The 19,148-nt window shown below is 46.7% G+C and overlaps 5 protein-coding genes across 5 annotated transcripts; 1 reads left to right on the top strand and 4 right to left on the bottom strand.

The window, feature by feature from the left end:
- Nucleotides 1–1,013: 1,013 nt before the first annotated feature.
- Nucleotides 1,014–6,494, bottom strand: N7478_004678 (uncharacterized protein; the record flags this gene model as incomplete). Its single annotated transcript, XM_056920892.1, has 6 exons — nt 1,014–1,990; nt 2,051–3,060; nt 3,112–4,834; nt 4,891–5,263; nt 5,317–5,517; nt 5,574–6,494. 6 exons carry the CDS (start codon nt 6,492–6,494, stop codon nt 1,014–1,016), a joined length of 5,205 nt encoding a protein of 1,734 aa, XP_056778929.1.
- A 1,786-nt stretch (nt 6,495–8,280) lies between these two features.
- N7478_004679 (MFS transporter) lies at nt 8,281–10,131 on the bottom strand (the record flags this gene model as incomplete). Its single annotated transcript, XM_056920893.1, has 1 exon — nt 8,281–10,131. One exon carries the CDS (start codon nt 10,129–10,131, stop codon nt 8,281–8,283), a length of 1,851 nt encoding a protein of 616 aa, XP_056778930.1.
- Nucleotides 10,132–11,327: 1,196 nt separating this feature from the next.
- Nucleotides 11,328–12,161, bottom strand: N7478_004680 (RibD family protein; the record flags this gene model as incomplete). Its single annotated transcript, XM_056920894.1, has 1 exon — nt 11,328–12,161. The coding sequence occupies one exon, from the start codon at nt 12,159–12,161 to the stop codon at nt 11,328–11,330; it is 834 nt and encodes a 277-aa protein (XP_056778931.1).
- Nucleotides 12,162–12,406: 245 nt separating this feature from the next.
- N7478_004681 (glycoside hydrolase family 43 protein) lies at nt 12,407–13,415 on the bottom strand (the record flags this gene model as incomplete). The annotated part of the gene is made up of 2 exons (XM_056920895.1): nt 12,407–13,078; nt 13,131–13,415. The coding sequence occupies 2 exons, from the start codon at nt 13,413–13,415 to the stop codon at nt 12,407–12,409; spliced, it is 957 nt and encodes a 318-aa protein (XP_056778932.1).
- A 4,339-nt stretch (nt 13,416–17,754) lies between these two features.
- Nucleotides 17,755–18,820, top strand: N7478_004682 (Ras family protein; the record flags this gene model as incomplete). Its single annotated transcript, XM_056920896.1, has 4 exons — nt 17,755–17,766; nt 17,984–18,098; nt 18,180–18,455; nt 18,582–18,820. The coding sequence occupies 4 exons, from the start codon at nt 17,755–17,757 to the stop codon at nt 18,818–18,820; spliced, it is 642 nt and encodes a 213-aa protein (XP_056778933.1).
- Between the last annotated feature and the right edge of the window lie 328 nt (nt 18,821–19,148).

A 19,148-nucleotide genomic window follows, 5' to 3' on the forward strand; every position in this document is an offset into this window, starting at 1 on the left:
GGCAGTATGAACAAGCATCATCGCCTGCAAGTCACCGGCCTCGAGCCTGAAGGTGGAATACCTCGTAATTACAATTACGGATGGTGATAAATCGGAGGAAGGGACCAGCAGTGTATTTGGTTTTCTTTTTCCGGTTCAGTACTGGCTCTCGTACAACAGGTGTAAGAAGTACAGCTGCTATAAGTTGTGATGGCATCCTGTCTTTCATCCAGAGATTTTCCGAGGCAAATTTGGCCCAGTATGCTTGTTCGTGCTCGTTATCGGAATCTTAAAAAAAAAGGATTGCGAGGGTTGTCGCTGGGGCCCGGGCTGTGGGAAAAGATGTCGAGAGAAAGGTGAGGCTTGGAAGTGAGGATGAGGGGACTCCGGCCACCTTGGAAAATACTAGTATTCAACCTACTACTCCTTGTCAAGAAACATGGTAGGTAGAATTTCTATATAGATAATGTATATGTAAACTTTCTACTAGCACTAGAGAGCTTATATATAGTCTTTGTGATATGTCACCTACAGTTCTATCAGAAGGAGGAGAATGGTGCAAACTTGAAGAATAAACAATATCAACGCTGAAGAAGAGAAAGAGAGGAAGAAGCCGAGCTGCCGTATATGCGATGCTCAAACCAAGCAAACACTCGCCACCGACCACCTCCATGCAACTATACTACAGACTCACTCTCCTACCTACGCATCTTTCCAGATTCTCTTTTATATGTTCGTCTAGATATGATCCTTGTACCTATTCCCAAGGTCTTCTCGAGAATATCTTACCTAGTTTCATAGTATGATACAGATTACACTTTAACTGGGCTGAGTAACTACAGTATGGATGTTAGGATGGGATAATAAGAACTGCCCACCTGGGCATAGAGCTACAGGGTTACACTCTATATTCTGTGGGCATTTAGGACACATCCGTCTATTATCATATGGATGTAGTATCTTAATTGATCTGGTCATTTCTAGCATCATATCGCCACTAGGTACCACATAAATACCTAGATTGCGATCACCTATCACCAAATCCGATTTCCCCACGTATCCACTTCGTCAATATTATCATATTCTGCATCATTGCCCCAGTGATGGCGACGGCGACGACGATAGTATGTGCCACGTGATCCACACTTCGTCGTAGCTAGTCTTTTCGCGACCTCATTGGCTTCAAACAAGCTAACCAACTTTCTCTTTCCAGGTTGTGACTGGGCCTGGTCCTGACAGATTTTGTACATAATGTCAACATCAGTCCTGGAATCATAAGACTCGAGGAATTCACGAGGCGGCCTGTTGATTGTGTTATTCCATGTATTACCATAATTTCCACTGTTGCCATCAAAGGCTCGCTTGGGGGCCTGGCGAGTATTCTGGTTAATCCACAAATCGACAATCCTATCTATCGGGGTATTGCCAGTTGCATTCTCGCGGTATAGCAAATCAGGTCGACTGTCAAGAATGAGCCTCAACGCGCCAGGGCATTGTTTCTTGACTGTGTCATGTACAGGGCTATTTCCAGAGCCCGAAAGGAGCTCCAACTGCTTTTGATTGCTGGATGCTCCGAGATCTAGTAAAAGTTGGAAAACCTTAGACCTCTTTTTGTCCCATTGGGCGTTATGATGCAGCCATGAGGCGAGGGGGGTCATGGATTCATCGCCGGCGCGTTGCAAGAGCATCGATGGTATAAGGTTTTTGTCGAGGAGATCTATCAATGGACGGGCCTCTTCGGCTTTGATGCACACGCCACCCGTGTCTGTGACAAAGATGAAATGAAGCAAATTTCGACCCTGGGGATCACGAACTGTCTGGTTTGCTCCTCCGTTGATCAAGATTCGCGCGTAGTTGACATCACCGCGAGCGAATGTTAGCGAGAGGGGCGTGTGACCTGAGGCTGAGCGAGCCTCTAAACATTCAGGGTGGTGGTTGACCAAATATTGCACTAGACGCTCGGACTCTTCGCATGGTCGCGCCATCACTGCACAGTGAAGGACAAGATTATCTGTCGTTTTGTCAGTATAAATTCTTGAAATAGTATCAAACGCGGTCAGTTTCCACTCACTTCTTGTCTGCAACCAGTTGAGAACTGTTCCCTCAAGTCCCAGCTTGGATTCTCCTAGTCGCTGGATATCCTTGTCGTCCAGGTGTGCGTTGATATACTCCATATAGTGTCTTGCCGGTGCGGTTCCCAGGAACCACTCTGTCGCCGTCAGATTTCCCTGAGCAGCCGCAAGTAGCAGGGGTGGACGTTCGCCTTGTGCGGAGGGGGCTGGTGATTGTCCAGCGGTAGCCCAGTCCTTCCGCTTCTTGCCACGGATTGATAAGCCTGGGTAGTACAGGTGCTCCTCTTGAGGTTTGGCACCGTGCTTTTCACTTAGCCAAGGAATAGGAAGACCCGCTGCACCGCTCTGAATCATTTTGACAAGGCATTCAATGTGTCCCAAGGCCATAGCCAGCTGGAAAGGCCTGCGGGAAATTGAGAATGGCACTTCGCCATTTGGATGATTCTTTGAACATTGTTGCTGAAGTCTCAGAATGGACTCCACCAGAGTAGTGTCATTCTTGAAAACAGCATATTCAAGGAGTGTGTTAACCTTCAGGTTATAAGAATTCCACCCAGCGTTCTGGAATTCACCAAATTCGAGCTCCGATGCAGGTCCCTCGAGAAAGGCAGAAGCATTGCAAGACGCACATAGTGCAGCAAGAGGCGTCACGTCACTTTCAACCATAGTTCTGATCTCCCCAATATTTTCATGGGTGAATTGGTCATCAACAATGTGGCTGGTGATGTTAAGATCGTCTCCGTCGTCCCCATCATTTGAATCAGCATCTGAGTCAAGCTCGAATCTCGTCTGGCCGCGAGGCTCTTTACGTTTGTATTGAGCATGAAGAATCTCAATGATGGCTTCTGCAACGCTAAAATGTCCCTGCGTGATAGCTATGGAAAGGCAAGATATTCCGGAATTCGCCGTCACTGCGATTTCAAGCGGTAGCTCGTTTTGCAAAGGGCCCCATTTAGCCAGAGTCAACGCCTTAATGGTCTGGGTATCTCCTCTCCATGCCGCATCAAATCTGCACGATGTTAGTGGCTAGGAATCATTTCGAGGATGTTGTCATTCTTACAGTTGGCGATATCCCTCGCGTACCACGCCTGTCAGAACAGGCATTTTGAAGTTGAACGTAGTTTTGAAGTAATTAACTCTTTCCTCCTTAGGTTGCTGTTGATGATTGACCTGCTGGATTAGTGGATGAGAAGGTGGATGAAGCTGTTGCCAGGTCTTTGCATTTCGTGCGAGCAGTTCTGTCTCAAGGAGCTCGTATTCTTGGATCAACCTTTTGATGACTTCGGTCTTTTCCTTTTGACCGGGCTCCTCGGGCTCTGGCTCTTTAATTTTTGGCTGGCGCGCCTTGTTCTCATCGTGCGCGCGTTTCAACTGGACCTTGGTGATGTATCTGGTGTAAGAATCCGGAGGTGTGCCTGCTATGTATTCCTCGTCAGACTTCACAAAAAGAATAGGACTCCTCCTAGGAGGATGACAAGCACAACTCGCGCCTCCACTATGTTCTACCAGCCCATCCAGATGCGATCTCATATTTTTAAGGTTCCCCCGCACTTGATCCAAGACCGTCTGGCCATTGGTGTTGTATGAATCTTTGGCAGAGGAATCATGATCAGCGCCACGACGAAGCAATTCGATGGCAATCAAAGGCAACCCATTTTCCGCTGCATAGTAGATCGGCTGTAAAACACCGTCTTGGAGCTGTTTGGTGGTATTTTCGAGCATAAATCCCGACATTTGAGATTTTAGTGTGCTCATCCAGTCAATGAACTCAATCTTGGAATTTGCGCCCATATCAAGCAACTTGTTTGCCGCTGGGGCATTTTTAGCTGCGATGGAACTCATCAAAGCCGAGTAGAAAGCAGTGTTCCACCCTCTATTTTTCATGGCCAAATGATTGATTGATCGCTGCATGGCGGGACCATCATGCTCCATGTATAAGTCAAAAAGCTCAATATAATCCGACTGTGCAATATAGTGCAGAGGTGTACAATGAGAAAGATCTGCTTGTGCAGGAGATGCTCCAAGTTGGAGAAGTGCCTGCGACATCTCTCTGGCCTTTTGCAGAGGAAGAGACAGTACCAGGACCAAGTTGAGAACTGCAGCTTCTGGCGATCTGTTATACTCATTGACTATCTTCACTGGCATTAGGACATCAGCTCCGAAAGATGACACGAGTTCTTTGACGACTTCGGTGTGACCGCTCAAAATTGCCAGGTGGAGAGGTGTTGCAAGGCTGTCCCATGCAGTGGTGTTGATATCGTAGATATCCGGGTCAAGCTCATTCTCCTCGATGGTATCAAAGGTTGGCCCAGTGGCCTCTTCCTCGCCATCTTCACCGATCTTAATGAAGGAAGCAGATGTACGGGAAGCATCGTCTGCATCTCGCATTTCAATGTCTTCTTCATCTCCAGTGGACTCAAGAGTGTTGGCTTTTCTTTTCTTGCATTTTGTACGAAGCTCTTGCTTCTTAGCCTCTTCCTCTTCATTTTCGTTGCTTTTTGTGAGAAGAATGCGAATTATCTCAACACTGCCGCGAAAAGCTGCCAGGTGCAGCGCCGTCTTTCCGTCAGCCATACGAGCAATCAATCGAGCTCCCTTGTCCACAAGACATTGGACTATCTCGGGATTAGAAGACATGCAGGCCAATTGAAGCGGTGTGCGTCCAGTATAGTCACGACGATCGGGATTTGAGTTTTCGTCCGACAAAAACCCCTTCACAGCTTCTAAATCGCTGGAAACAATTGCCTGGCAGAGTCGCTCAGTATGGCCAATATACGCCATTTCTGTTATGGATCAGTACTAATGCCTATTTTTGGATCAATTTGGAATTTATTCTCACCTGTCCAATCTGTTTCGGTGATAGGGTTGAAACTTCCAATCTCCTGACGACCAGGGTCATCTTTGATGAATGTTAAATCACCAGAGATGTAGATATTGCCCTCCTCTGCAGCTACCTCGAACTCCTCGTCGGTAGTAGGCACAGGACAGCAGCCACAGCAATCCCCAATAACATGCTCTGCGTCTCCGAAAAATGCAGGATGCCTGTGGAGGTTCACAGTACGGTCTTTAGGCAGGTTCCACTGGGCGTTCAACAGCAGGTCCTTTGTATAAAGAAGCTTTTCAATATTCTTCGCGTTGAATCTCCGACCGTATGGAATTGTCTGGCCACTGTGGTAAGTGACAAAGTAGAGGAAAGAGGGGGTGATATAATACTAACGAATGTGTGATAGCTCGACACTTGGTCTTCTTCCTGCCATTCAGGTACTTCATCCTCCCAGTCATCTTTGACGTTGCCCTTTAACTCTCTACCCTGGCGCCGTTGCAAATACAAGCTAAGGGGCGGTCGACCACGCTCGTGTCGCCTTTTTTCGAGGTACTGCTCCCTGTCGGTCGTCTTCGGGAGTTTTTCTAGGACTAAAAGACGTGCAAGTCCCTCAGTTCGCGCAAAGCTTCTTTCAAAGATGGTCTTTCAATGGATTAGCTCTGGTATTGATAGTTATTGACTAATCAAAATAGACTTACAGGGTCGACTTTCGACCGGTCAAGTTGTGGCCAGAACACCTCAAAGCCTCGGTGAGAATACTTAGACAATCGGTTCTCGTATGAGGGAGACCGCCGAGAGAGATCAATTCGGTTGATTTGAGTGATATAGGATGCAATAGCTCGTGGAGACGCGTAAACCTGTTTCCCATCGTAAGCTGCGCATGAGCAATCGACGTCAAAGCCAGTCAGGATCTCTGCAATCGACTTGTAGATGCGAAGCACGATCTGTACATGACGAGTAGGGTACTGTGAGGCAATTGTGACTGTGTTCTTCGTCCTAATTGTAGTTGTCTCATACAATATAGAGTTTCGGATACTAGTCTCGATGTGTTTGATCTTTTCAATGGCCTCCTCCTCAGACAATCCATAAAGGAAAAGATCAACATCTGAGGCTGGTGCGAACTTGTCATGGTAATATTCACGGCGACCACGCTTCGAGCCTCGGTACTGCTCTGGTACTGGAAGTGCCGATGTAACCACCGCACTTCCAGCGGCAACGATATTGCTCCAGTCCAGTTCGCTCAGTGAATTCTCTGTGAAGATTGCGAAATTCTCTTCAAACTCAGATAAAGTTGGAACGACAGCAGACGAGCCATCTGGCCTGCGGATGTTTCCCGCCAATGGAAGGATATATTGTTCCTTTGTCTCAGGTGTTTCCGAGGCAAGATCTCTTGCCCGGACTTGGATATTGGTGGTGCCAGTAGTGTTATAGATGGGGACAATATTGGCATGGTTGTCTTTTACCATAGAATGCGAGGGTTCTTGGGCAAAGATCTTTCGGGCAATAGCATCATATGCGTTGTAAGGGTTCAACAGCTCCTCAATTGGAGTATCGGGGTGTGATCGCACATGAGACAAAAAATCAGCATGTTTTGCCGGTATTGTAGGCAATGAAGTCATTGTGTCAAATAATAAAACAAGTGGTAAATCAATGCTGGTTGCTTGGTGAAATATAATTAGAATTGATGCAGTATTTCATTCGAGGAGATACAAGGTTTAAATATGACCCAGCTCGTGTTGACTTCTCGTTCCCGAAGCGACCTTAGTTTCAGTCTATTTTCTTAGTATCACAAGGGTCCAGGCAGCCTTAGGCAACAGGAGCCGCCCACGCAACACTCGCCAATCACCAAGCTCCGCTGTGCCGGCGGCCAAGACAGACGGAAGGCTCGAGTTCCACTTTAGCCTCAACGAAAAGGCAAACGTGAGTTTAGCTCAGTCCCCCCTTTACGGGGCCCAAATCCTGGAGTATTTTGATCTCCACTAACAGGTCCAGCTGATATGGACACGTTTGTGGCGGAAAATATCCATCGAATCAGAGGTCGTTCCTGGACCAGGTATTCATGCTTTTATAGGCAACCTTGTCTATTCTATGGATTTTGTGTTCCCTGCCTGGAAAACGCATCCGTATCTTGTTGCAACGATCTTAAATTGAAGTCATTCGCGCTTGAATCATGTGTCGTGCTAATCAATGGAAAAGAAATTGATCGCGTTTCCATGATGCAACGTACAATTTTGGACTCTTAGGTCGAAACTCAGCTGACAACGAAAATCCTGTATATCCCCTAATAACCCGATGGGCGAAAATAAAACGCATGTTGAGAGATGATTTTCCTCGTTCAATGAAAACAAAAATTGGAGGTTTACTAGCCATTTGGTCAATATACTTTGCGCAGTGTGTTCATCTTCATTAGATTGGTCACTCACCCATTTCCTAAACTTTTTAATCAAAGCCTTCCGCAGCAGAACCCCGCAAGGTTTCGAGAATGGACTCAGTTCCATTTTATCAAGCATTTCATTCCTTTTCCTCTTCAGTGCGCTTATCCTGCTAGTCTCACGGGAGCTCCACCTTGGATTTCTCGATCTTTTCACCGTCTGAATCGGTTTTGATTTTGGGTGCTACCTCAGCCTTTACCTCCGTCCGATTCGCCGGCTCGTGTCTGATCGGAGCCATCGTCCGGGAGAGATTCGAGGTTTGAGTATGAATTTCTTTTCTTGGGATAAAGCTTCTGTAACCTTCGAAGGTGACGCGTTCGAAACTGGTTTTGGTGCTCGTTGGGGGCATAAGTTTCGGGAGGACAACTGGATGATATGGTGAAGAAAGGTGTAAAGTGTGGAAGGTCAGCGATCAGGATGAGAAGTCTTGAAATCGAAAGGTGGATAGTAGTAAGTTCCGGGGGGTATGGAGGATGGAGGATGGATTAAGATGAAAGGGAAAGGGAAAGAAAAAAAGGTCTTATATTTTAAGTGTGCTAGGTGACAGATAGTGAGCGACTTGGTATTGTTTTTCCCACCTGCGAAAACGAAATTGAGGGTTATGTGTATGAGTTAGAGGTTTCTCCCCCATCCATATCAAAAACCAACTATATTGTTTTTAGTGCAGCGGCATCATGCGTAAGTATACTTCGCTGCAGGGCTTGTGCAGTTAGAATAATGTTTACCAATTCATACCTTCGCCTCCACTGAGGTTATTGCCTATATCTACCTTGACCTTTATTATTGATTTCGCTTTCCATAAGTCCTAGAAAGTATGTTATATTAATTGTTTCGTTTCAATGTTCTTTGTCACAGATGACTGGCTAACTGCTGATACCATTTATAGTCTCACAGTTGGACCATACTCCTGTATCTAAGCAAAGGCAACAATAAAATTGACTTCCGAAATTTTGTGCACAGTACAATAATCAAATTAAGTAACATGCTCTTTCTCCTCTTCCTTGGGAATTCTCACCCAAACGACAGTCACGAACGCGGCAAGAAGCTGTGCAGCCATTGCAAACCACCAAATCGCCCTAAGTCCTTCAAGAGTAATTTCTCCATCCGCCCCGGTGCTAACCCGTGTGCCGATCGCGTCAGCGACACTAGTCATTATAGCTGATGACAGGTTCTGGTTCGTCACCAACAGACTTCCCGCACTCCCCTGGTACGACCTTGCGACATTGCTCGTAATAAATATCGAAGCTGCAGCAAAGGCAAGGTCAGGACCAAAGGTGACCAGGGTTATACCGGGGAACGAAAGGGCCCAATAGGTAGTGTTCGCGGTTTGAGGGATGAAGAAAGCCGGTCCGAGTGTAAATGCGAACATGGAGACAGCGTAAATGTAGTGTCCTGGGACAATGTGGAGGGTACGGCTCACGATCCATGTAGCGAGAACTCCGACCACGGCATTGGGGATATGATAAAGGGCCACAGCGATCGGAGTCGCGTGTTGGATGCGCAGCCAGAACTGGATTGCGTAGAACTGCCAGCAGCCGAAGAATGATCCGAATCCAAGGAAATAAGCAATCATTAATGGTGTGAATCCTGGTGTTGACCATAGTCTGTTGGGGATAAGTGGGCGTATCGCTGCACGCTCCGCAAAGAAAAGACCAACTAGGAGGAGAATTCCAACAATAATGAGAACGTATGTATAGGGAGACCATGAAGCGACGGGGCCCTGGGTAAGACCGAAAAGCAAGCATACACATCCTCCAGCAGCGCAGCCGCCTCCAATGTAGTCGAACTGTCGCAAGGACGGTGCGTCGGTACCGGCGACATCGGCAACTGGTCGCAAGGGAGGAATTGAGAAATATGCAGCGACAGCGCAGATAGCACAGATTATGGCGTTAGATCCAAAGATCCAGGGGAGATGCTGATAGAGGCCACCTCCTTGAAGTGCTCCGAGTGAAAAGCCGAATGGCGCTGTTGCGGCCATAGCAGAGAACACGCGGTTCTTACGAATACCTGGTTTGTATACTCTGCCCAGAATACTCATGCTACCTGAAACCAGTACACCGATAGCAAGGCCTTGCATCGCTCGCATAACAAAGAAAAGAATATACCGAGAAGGGTGCAGAGAGAAAGCTCCGACAATATTCCATGCAGACAGCCAAGCGAATGCTCCAACCATGAGGCTCTTTGGGGCCGCTAAATCGGAAAGAGATCCGGAAATCACAACAGACAAGCCGTTGGCAGTGTTGAACGCACCGACAATCCAAGGCAACTGGGTGCTTGTGATGCCGAGCGCAACCTTTAGCTGTTCCTGCGGGGCGAGCATATCCCCAAGAAGAAAGGAAAACAGCATAAGCCCAGCCGAGCAAACGCCCACCAAAACTAGCTCGGCTGAGAAGCTGGAGATCTCCGGCGGCACGCCTTGTCGCTTTCGGGTCGGCGATGCCGCTTCGTCCGCTTCGTCGGCTACATCCCGGCATCGGGATACCGAGGGCTTTCGGTTAGTTAACCGATGACCGAGAGTATCGAGCTCGTGCACATTTTCGTTACTCGGGTCAAGACTCGTAATTGTGTGCGAAACATTTTTTAACGACTGCTTATCAAGAATGATTTTGTTGCCCAATAATGGGTCTGGGGTTTGAGCACCAGTCACTGGCGTCTCATATGTCCTTGAGTAAGAGAAGGACGAACGACCTGATACCGGAGCTGAGTCTCCAAGATCATTAGGACGTCCATGGTCACTTGTCGCATTTGAATCTGAATCTGTTTGGGTCCGTGGAGAGGTTTGTGAGGGACCCTCGGCGTTGGAAGATGGCTGCCCGATAGCCATGTTGAGCGCACAATATAATATGCGAAACTTCAGAAACGGCTCGCGACTTCAAATGTGTCGAGTAAACATGGGTAGTGTAAAGACTAAATTATTCCTCAGGGAAGGATTTTATCAGCACACAGTCGTGGCGAAAATAGACCCAATATTTCTCTGATGATCTAAGGCGAGTGGAGAGTGGGTGGAGTGGGTGTGGAGCGAAGATCCCGATTATTAGCCAAAATTCAGCCGATGGACCGATAAGGACCATGGAGGTCGGATTATTGCAGGCAGTACTTGTTATGAGAGATTCGCAATCCTTATGGTCCCTTGCGGAAGCTTGCGTGTATTCTGGGCTTGTGGATCCGATCATTTGGGTCAAGCATAAGAAACAGGATACTGACTTATGGTTAACGTGGATGATTCCTGCCAGACAGAGCAGTTTGAACTAGGGATGCATATTTTGCCTCACGTTAATCCTCGTGCTAGTACCGCTAGCGCTGTCGATTACGATGATCAAAGGGACAAGGAAGATTTTCCAAGTGTTTGAAGCTGATTAAGTTTCGCAAGGCACCATGAGTCAGGGAACTGAACCATATTTGTCAATCATGATGCCATAAACAGTTGGCCTATATCGACAATTTAGAGCGCAAGAGGCTAAAAATTATTACTTCTGATCGACACGGGCCGGTCCAATAGCTTGGTTTACGGCAACGTACTGTTTTTCTGCATTGACGATGCAGATGCAAGTACCCAATCAGGCCAGAGGTGTGGGACTGGCTTCCTCGTGGCAAGATCTATCTTCTGCTGGGGAAAAGGGGAAGGTGGGCCGGATCTATCAAGGGATGTGATTTTCAGGTGATTCTGCTTGATGTGGGATGGACTACGCGTCATACCAGGGTCCACGGGTGTTTGCGCTGAATCACATTCAAAATTATGGTGGAGCTCTCAATGCAATCCTCAAGGAGACCACGATCCTAACAATTCCTAGTGAATATCATAATATCCTTGGAACCTTCTTAGGGGCCGAGAATTTGGCGTACGCAGCCTCTCCACATGAAGACAGTCAACTTGCATACCTGTCAACACAGGGCCTGGCTCCAGCATGTTGTGTATGTACATTTGGCAGGATATTTCGTGTCCATGTGTCCAAGAAGCTCCTCCATACTACTTCAAGTTCTTCCCGCCTAGATTTTGGTATTTTGAAGCTATTTTTCGTATCATTTCTGCGTTTGCCCACATAAGACAACATCCTCCCCAAATGGATACCACTTGACATTTCTCAGCCTAGCCGCGGAAATGGCATTTCCCTCTCCATCAAAACGCCTAGGGGGAGAGACAACCACGCCCCCTTCCCCAAGCCATGTTGGTGCAATAGTAACAATAACACTATCGATCAATGACATGTACTGCGGGACCAGCAGTGAGTTAATGACATGTCCACCTCCCTCGACCATGACACTCTGAAGACCATGCGATCGCAAAGTCACAAGGAGGTCGCTCCAGTCAATACGGTGGTGATCGCCAGTCGAGCTCTTCATCTGTAATGAGATATATCGTCCTCCATATCTTTCAAGTAGTTTTTGCTTCTCGGCTGGGGGCTCCGGGAGCGCAGTCACAATCCAAGGTGCTTTGCCACGACCTTGTCTGCACAGTTGGAATAGTTTGCTGTCATCTGAGAAATCCCATCTAGCATTTGAATCTATCACTACTGGGCGTGGCTGGCCACTTAGACCCTCTCCTCCATAACCTCCAACTCCTGCAATCCTGCAGTTGAGGCCCGGGTCGTCTGCTATTGCCGTCCCGACTCCAATTAGAATTCCGTCATGGCGGGACCGCAAGTAGTGGGTCATGGCTTTTGATTGGGGCCCTGAAAGTGTTGTTCGTGCGCCGGGCGATAAGGCGAGGGCGGAGTCTAATGATGTCGCGAACGTCAATGTAGCAAAAGGCATATCAGATCGCGGGGTTGTGCCATCTTGTCGAGGCAAGTGAGGCTCCAGAAAGACTCTGTCTGTTTCAGGAAATTCCAAAGAATCTCGCTTGTCTAAAGGCATGTTGTAATAGCGTATCTAGATAATTAGACTCGATTGAGGATGTTTTGATTTTTATGACAGAATGAAACGGACGAAGATGCGTGATGATCCTGTGCCTAAACTTGAAGGTGGGAGGAAATGCCGCTCTTGATGCCTCAGGTGTCAATGTTTGTAGATCAGTGCCACTTGGATTGGATGAGAGGGCTTTCTTTTTTTTTTTGCAAACGTTACAACTTTAATTCATGCATAGCTATATGAGCTAATATCTATTGAATAGCGATAAATCCGCCTGAAACACCAATGTTGGCGACATACATCGCCCGACCGTTGTCAATATTTTGGCCATTTTCAAAAGCATGGAATACGATTTTAGAGCCATCACCATTGAAATCAGCACCACCAGGCCCTGCCAGATCCCCAACATTACTCGGATCTCCAGAGACAAGCAAAGGTGCATTAGGCGCTTGGGCTTTGGTATAAGGCCCAGTCAGCGCCGAAGCGGTCGCGTAGCTAACATCGTAGGCCGTCGTACTGTACGAGTTCGAGGAAAACGAGAGATAGTATGTACCGTCCACATTGACAAGGCTCGGAGCTTCAATGAGTTGTCCATCGGCGTCATCACGATCGAGAAGCTGGGTGGCATCTCCATTAGGGGTGACAGCATCCGAATTCAGAGCTTGAAGCATGATGGGCGTGGGATGTGTTGTTCCATCTCCATCGAGACTGTTGCCATCAATCTTGTATACAACGTAATAATTACCTCCCTCACTGTAACCATCTGCATCAATCGCTCCGCCCTGGTCTAGGGGACAAGCTAGTGCAGTGTCCTCTGGTGTGTAGGGTCCTGTAATACTAGTAGACGTGGCGGCTCCAACACAGTGTTTGCTGGAGTCCTCGCTAGAGGCAGCGGAGAAGTACATGACAAAAGTGCCATCGGCCTGGATTATGTTAGTACTATTCTGGAAAGTAAAAGAAGCTTTCTTCGCGCACTCTTTGATTCACGTCGGGTGCCCAAATAGCAGGAGAAGAGGCAATCCAGGATGGAAATGGGCCAGGTAGAGCATCGGTACCAGACATGAGATCCCATGTCGAGAAATCCGAGGATGATGCAACCTGGACATTCACGCCATTTCCGTTTGTAGCGAAGGCAAAATACCCATCGCTTGTTTGGATAACACAAGGGTCTGCAAAGTCTGCATCAATCACCCGCGTAGAGTCAGCGGTCGCATATCCAATGACTGTCAAAGCAACAGTCATTAAATAAGCAGAGCTCATTTTGATTTGATTATATGGCAGTGATTCTGGTGACTGATCGGGTGAAAGTTGAAACAATGAATCAAGGGGCTCCCAGCATTCTTATAACCATTTCCGATATAGATACAAGTTTATATTCGCGAAAGGTTTCCTGTAGAAACCATTTCCGTTTCCCCTCATCCATGTCGCATTCGACTCACAAAGACTCATTTTTGGTCGTTCGTTAATATCTCCGGGCTTAATACGGTTTCTCCACGTCTATTGTCGCCCCCGCTAAACCCAAGGTAGGAAAGGCCCGCGGACCACTAAAACCTACCTATAGGAGGCCCTAGTTCATGGATATTATACCCTCCATAAACCCTCCTTGCATCCTATACCTTTTATAGAAAGTCCGCTTACTTGCCTCCTCATATACATGCCAAGTTCCCTGACTTTATGACTTCAGGGGGACCCGTGCCATATAGGCATAGCCTCACTGTTTGACATTCTACTCCTGGGGTCGTTGGCTTGTAAGGTTTTCCTTTATGGATTTAAAACAGCAGGAGCCTGGAAGAGCGATATATAGGTACCATTCCTACTCCTGAACCAAGTCCAATTTGAACTTGAAGGTCATTGAAGTTGTAGTCTTCGGGTTTTGTAACTAAAATCAACTTGAACTTGAACATTCACTCCGAGTCCCACTGCAGCCTGAGTGAGTGACTCGGATCGGACAACATCCATATATTGTTGCAGGTTTCGAAAGATTGTGAATGTCCAGATATTTTTTATCAAAGCAGATCAACTTGGAGTGATGATGTTACATCTAATAAACTAATCTGACAGAAGATCATGGCTTTTGCAGAATACGTGGAGCCTTGAATCTCATTCGCGTCATATGCTTATTCGTGCTTGCGGGGTATACCCGACCAGCACCCACATCATCATCATCTGGGCATGGATCACCATCATGATATTCCAAGGTTTCTGGAAATTCAGCGTGGATCGAATATTTCTTGCGCATGTTCTTCTGATAGTATTTGTTTTCTCATATCAATAAAGTTTAATGGCAATCTTCCGTCTTCACGAACTGTGTAGCGGGACACATTTAACATATAGTACTCAGTGATCCCACATTCCGTCCAAGTCTTCATCATCATATCCTAATATCCATAGAACTTCAAGTTCCCATTTCTATGAAATCACTGTCCTAAGAAACAATAGCATTTATCAATATTCACCTCTCTTATCCCCGACTTGATAGGGATGACATGCATTTCTCCGTCCGAAGAGGCGCTAAAAATGCAAAAAGACTATCTAGGTAACTTAAGTATTTCCGGTTCAGAAGCTTAAGCTATAAAGGATACCTAATTTTGTACGGAGAATATAAAGTTCAAATGCTCCGGCATTACTGTATCGCGCGACCTGCATAAAAGTCCATGATCCATCACCCTCTATCACCGACCGTGCGCTTGTACACGAAATCATGCCAGCTCTGGGACCCGATTGATTGGAACAATTTTTGACGTGATTTCACAAAGCTATAGTTATCCGGTCGACTCGAAAAGGGGGGGTTGAGATTTTTCATTTGACGAAGATACATGATGCTGACTCGATAATCACAGTGCAGTAGTATACCATTCGACTTAAGGTATATTTTACATTCAAGTTCTCCTCTGACACTTCACACTTTCGAACGTGTGGATCCTCAGAGGGGCTGAATTGACTTTTCATGACGGGCAGCACAGTCCCTCACTAAGATTGGAGGGGCATGCCCAGCAAAGCCATGATGGGCACGCTCTTCAAAAAGAAAACCTTGTAAACAATCGAAGAAGCCCCAAGAAAGCAACCTTGGAACCCAACCAAACTAACAAGTTCCCACTTACAAGCAAATGAGTAATATTTCAGCAAAGCCGATCATTGCCCCATCCAATCTTGCAGTGAACAGCAGACTTTTTTAAGAATCACATTGCAACACTGCAGGTGGGAACCCAAACCAGCTAGGTACGAACCTGCAGCCGTCCACACAAAACACAGCACCACATTGTACTGTAAGATCCACCAAGAGAATGTCAGACGGGAAAGGGTTGGGATGGATCAATTTTCTCGATCTGCAGCCTTCGCATATGTCAACGACGGCGTGATCCGCCTTCTAAACCCTGAAAGGCGGGAGATTACCCAGCTGAATGACAAAATCATCTAGATGGAAACCTCCGACAAGGGCTGGAGGTAAGTATGTTTTTGTGTAATGTATGTACTGAACGTATGGTATCGCAGAGCAAAATGGTGAGATATAGAGTTCTGCATTGGAACTGGGATAGGTCGCGGGATGATGCAATCCACATGCAAGGCGGGATAGCTACTGCAAGCCTTCCGGGGCAGGATAATGAAGAAATTTTCGATGCCTTCGATTGAGAGAAATGCGGTGTCACTGGGCCTCGGGCTGCTGGTGCCCGAAAGAAGGCGCCCTTACATCATCTGAGCCTTCGAGGGGGTTCTTTGCGATTGTGATGTGCGTCTTAGCACAATCACAGCAGGACAGCGCTAAAGTGCAAACTACGTCGATATTTCATTGTAAACTGGGCGTACTCTGCTTGGCTATTCCGGGAAGACAGGTTTGTGGGTGAGTTGCCAAGAGATCTTTGTAGCGAAATCTTCCGGTTCGATGCTAGTAGTAAGTGGATAAATTGGTTATATGTGCAGGTGGTTATCATTTGATATAATTCCAATAATATCCGATCAATTGATCAATTGATATTGATAAAGATATACACTTTGTAGAGTTGAACTATGTTTGTACAGCCTTGCCAACTAGTAGGATTCTAGAACATTTCAATCCTAATGCATATACATATATGCGGGGGATGGTATACCTATAAAGGTATAACTCATTAGTTTATGATGTGTACATGCATTTTTAATGTAGGGTCTTTTGATGCCCAGGCGATTTCATGATCCGCGCTGTTCAAATGTTCAATGGAGATACATCTGAAGCTCTTCTATTTATCCGGGTATATTGGATGACCTCGCTTATCAAGTGTGGAGTTCCCCACACTCGTAGGCATAACCCATATTTTAGTCAAAATTGGGAATACGAGAGTGTTGCCTATTTTATTTTCTTGTTCTGTGAATGAACAGAGTAGAATCTTGTAGATCTGATACCGGGAATTGAATTCGAATCCAACGAGATAAGAACTTTCACTCTTCAGCCTAAGTGATGCCTGATCTCGAATTGACTACTCCAGACCTACATGAACTAGACCTATGTCGACAATCCCCACTTAGTCTGGTTTATCATAGCTAGGCCAACTTGGGACTGGGGGCTCAACTTGGGTGAAGGTAAGCCGCGAATTGTGCACATTGACAACGAATCTGCTTGATTGGGAGCTAGTATCGCCAGCACGAACAGACGCAATCTATAGGTAATATATGAAAATAATGTGGCACTTGTTGGTAATGGGGTGTGGGAAGGACTGGGGCCAATCACTGGGCGGTATCGAGTAGTAGCGTACCATAGCTCGCCAGATATTAGCACGGAGGCGGGAAGGCAGGTTTCTCCCCTGTGATAAAGAGATTAGAAGGGAAAGGGGGGGGGGAAAGGTATATAGATAGGTATTATAGATCTACAGGGATTGAATAGATAAACCTATAGAATCGAATCAATAATGTAATTCAATTCAGCCTTTGCATATACAAGGAAGAATATAAGGAGAGAGAGTTTCGAGGCTTAACAGGAAAAACCCCGTGTTAATGAACTTTACCAATCACGCCCTCGTTTTGGCTCTGATCTCCTTAATTGGGTGGAGGCAGTGGATTTTCCTGTTGGTTTTTTTCTCCTTTTCTGTTCGTCTTTTTTATTTTCTCCTTCTTGTTTGGCCATGAACTAACTCCATTGCCATCCGTACTTCGTACTCTGTAGCCCAACTGTAACATAAGAGATTTACTTCTAGGAAAGAGAGAAACCGCCCTTGACCCCAAAATACAAAACAATTATGATGTAAATTGTTCAATTTAAATATGAAAATTCTTTTTCGATTTCTAGAATCTTTAATAGCCTGGAACCATCCAACCTTGACTAGGTATTATTATTTTTTATCATTTTTCTCACAAAATAGGGGGCTCCACCGTTGCCGGGAACAAAAAGAAGCTCAAGCGGTTCTCCATTTCCTTCTTCCCTGAGACGAACCCTTCCCTGGAACAATTTCAACCCCTAAATCCCATTCTCCTCCCTTTCCCAATTCCCCCTGGTTGGCGCAACCCTGACGAGATCGTCCCTTTTTTTCTTTTCTTGCACAAACTTCTGCGATCGCGGGCTTCGATCTTCGATCCTTCCTCCACCACCCCTTTCTTCCGGGTTTTTACACCACCTTAGATTTCTCCCAAAATGGCCTCCAAGGTGAGAAACCCTGACGTCGCTACCCATTCACCACCCACCATAACAAACAATACCCCCCCATATCTCCCTGCTATGCTCCACGGAGAGAGACTCCCCCTCCTCCATATCTCTTGCGCTTCCGATCTTACAATATAACCCACCCGCGACTCCATTCCGAGCCCACTTGAGAATGTCCCTCCAATGGCTGACCTTGCGATCGTTCCCCTCCCCACAATAGTTCCTACGAGAGTATAAGCTAGTCGTCGTCGGCGGCGGCGGCGTCGGAAAGTCTTGCTTGACTATTCAGTTAATCCAGAGTCACTTCGTGGACGAGTATGACCCGACAATTGAAGGTGAGCTCCTCGTCACCGAACACAACCCCTAACGCCTTCTCGAGCCCTTCCACGTACTCATTATTTCGTCCTACCTACCAGATTCCTACCGCAAGCAGTGTGTGATCGATGATGAAGTCGCTTTACTGGATGTCCTCGATACAGCCGGCCAGGAGGAATACTCCGCAATGCGGGAACAGTACATGCGCACCGGCGAGGGTTTCCTGTTGATCTACTCCATAACATCGCGCCAATCCTTCGAAGAAATCATGACCTTCCAACAGCAGATTCTCCGTGTCAAGGACAAGGATTACTTCCCCATCATCGTCGTGGCCAACAAGTGCGATTTAGAGAAGGAGCGTGCGGTCTCCGAGCAAGGTATTTTACTTCCTCCCAGCCTCCTCCATATCTCCAGTGATATCAAGCTGCTCTCCAAACTGCGCAAGCTCTACATACCCTGGAATCGAAATTAAACAAACTAACCCATTCCTTTTTGTTCTACAGAGGGACAAGCTCTAGCCCGACAGTTCGGCTGCAAGTTCATCGAAACCTCCGCCAAGTCCCGCATCAACGTCGAAAACGCTTTCTACGACCTCGTCCGTGAAATCCGCCGTTACAACAAGGAGATGTCCTCCTACCCCTCCGGCTCTGGTGCGTTCGGTGCCCGCCAACCCGAAGGCAAGATGGATGTCAGTGAGCCAGGTGAGAGCGCCGGCTGCTGCTCCAAGTGTGTCATTATGTAAACGGTCTCGAACCTCGTTTACTATCGCTATGACACGCGAAGTCTTATATTTCTTTTTCCGTTTCTTGCCGATTCCCAAACAATACGAATATCAAAAAAACACATCCCCCATCCGGAAAGAAGGACGCATACGTCGGGATTACACCGACACATTTCTACAAGTCATATGAATGGATAATAGGAAGATGGAATGGAGGAAAGAGAAGGATGCTTATAATGATTCCCATTGCAGTGGAGAATGGGGAGAGAAATATTTCAGGAAACGAAAAACCCAAGAGGAATAAGTGGTTTCTCGATTCGTGCTGTGAATTCTCCTGTTATTCAACAAT

The sequence above is a fragment of the Penicillium angulare genome, assembly GCF_028827245.1.
Source record: "Penicillium angulare strain IBT 27051 chromosome Unknown utg000004l_segment0_segment0, whole genome shotgun sequence".
Taxonomy (NCBI): Eukaryota; Fungi; Ascomycota; class Eurotiomycetes; order Eurotiales; family Aspergillaceae; genus Penicillium; species Penicillium angulare.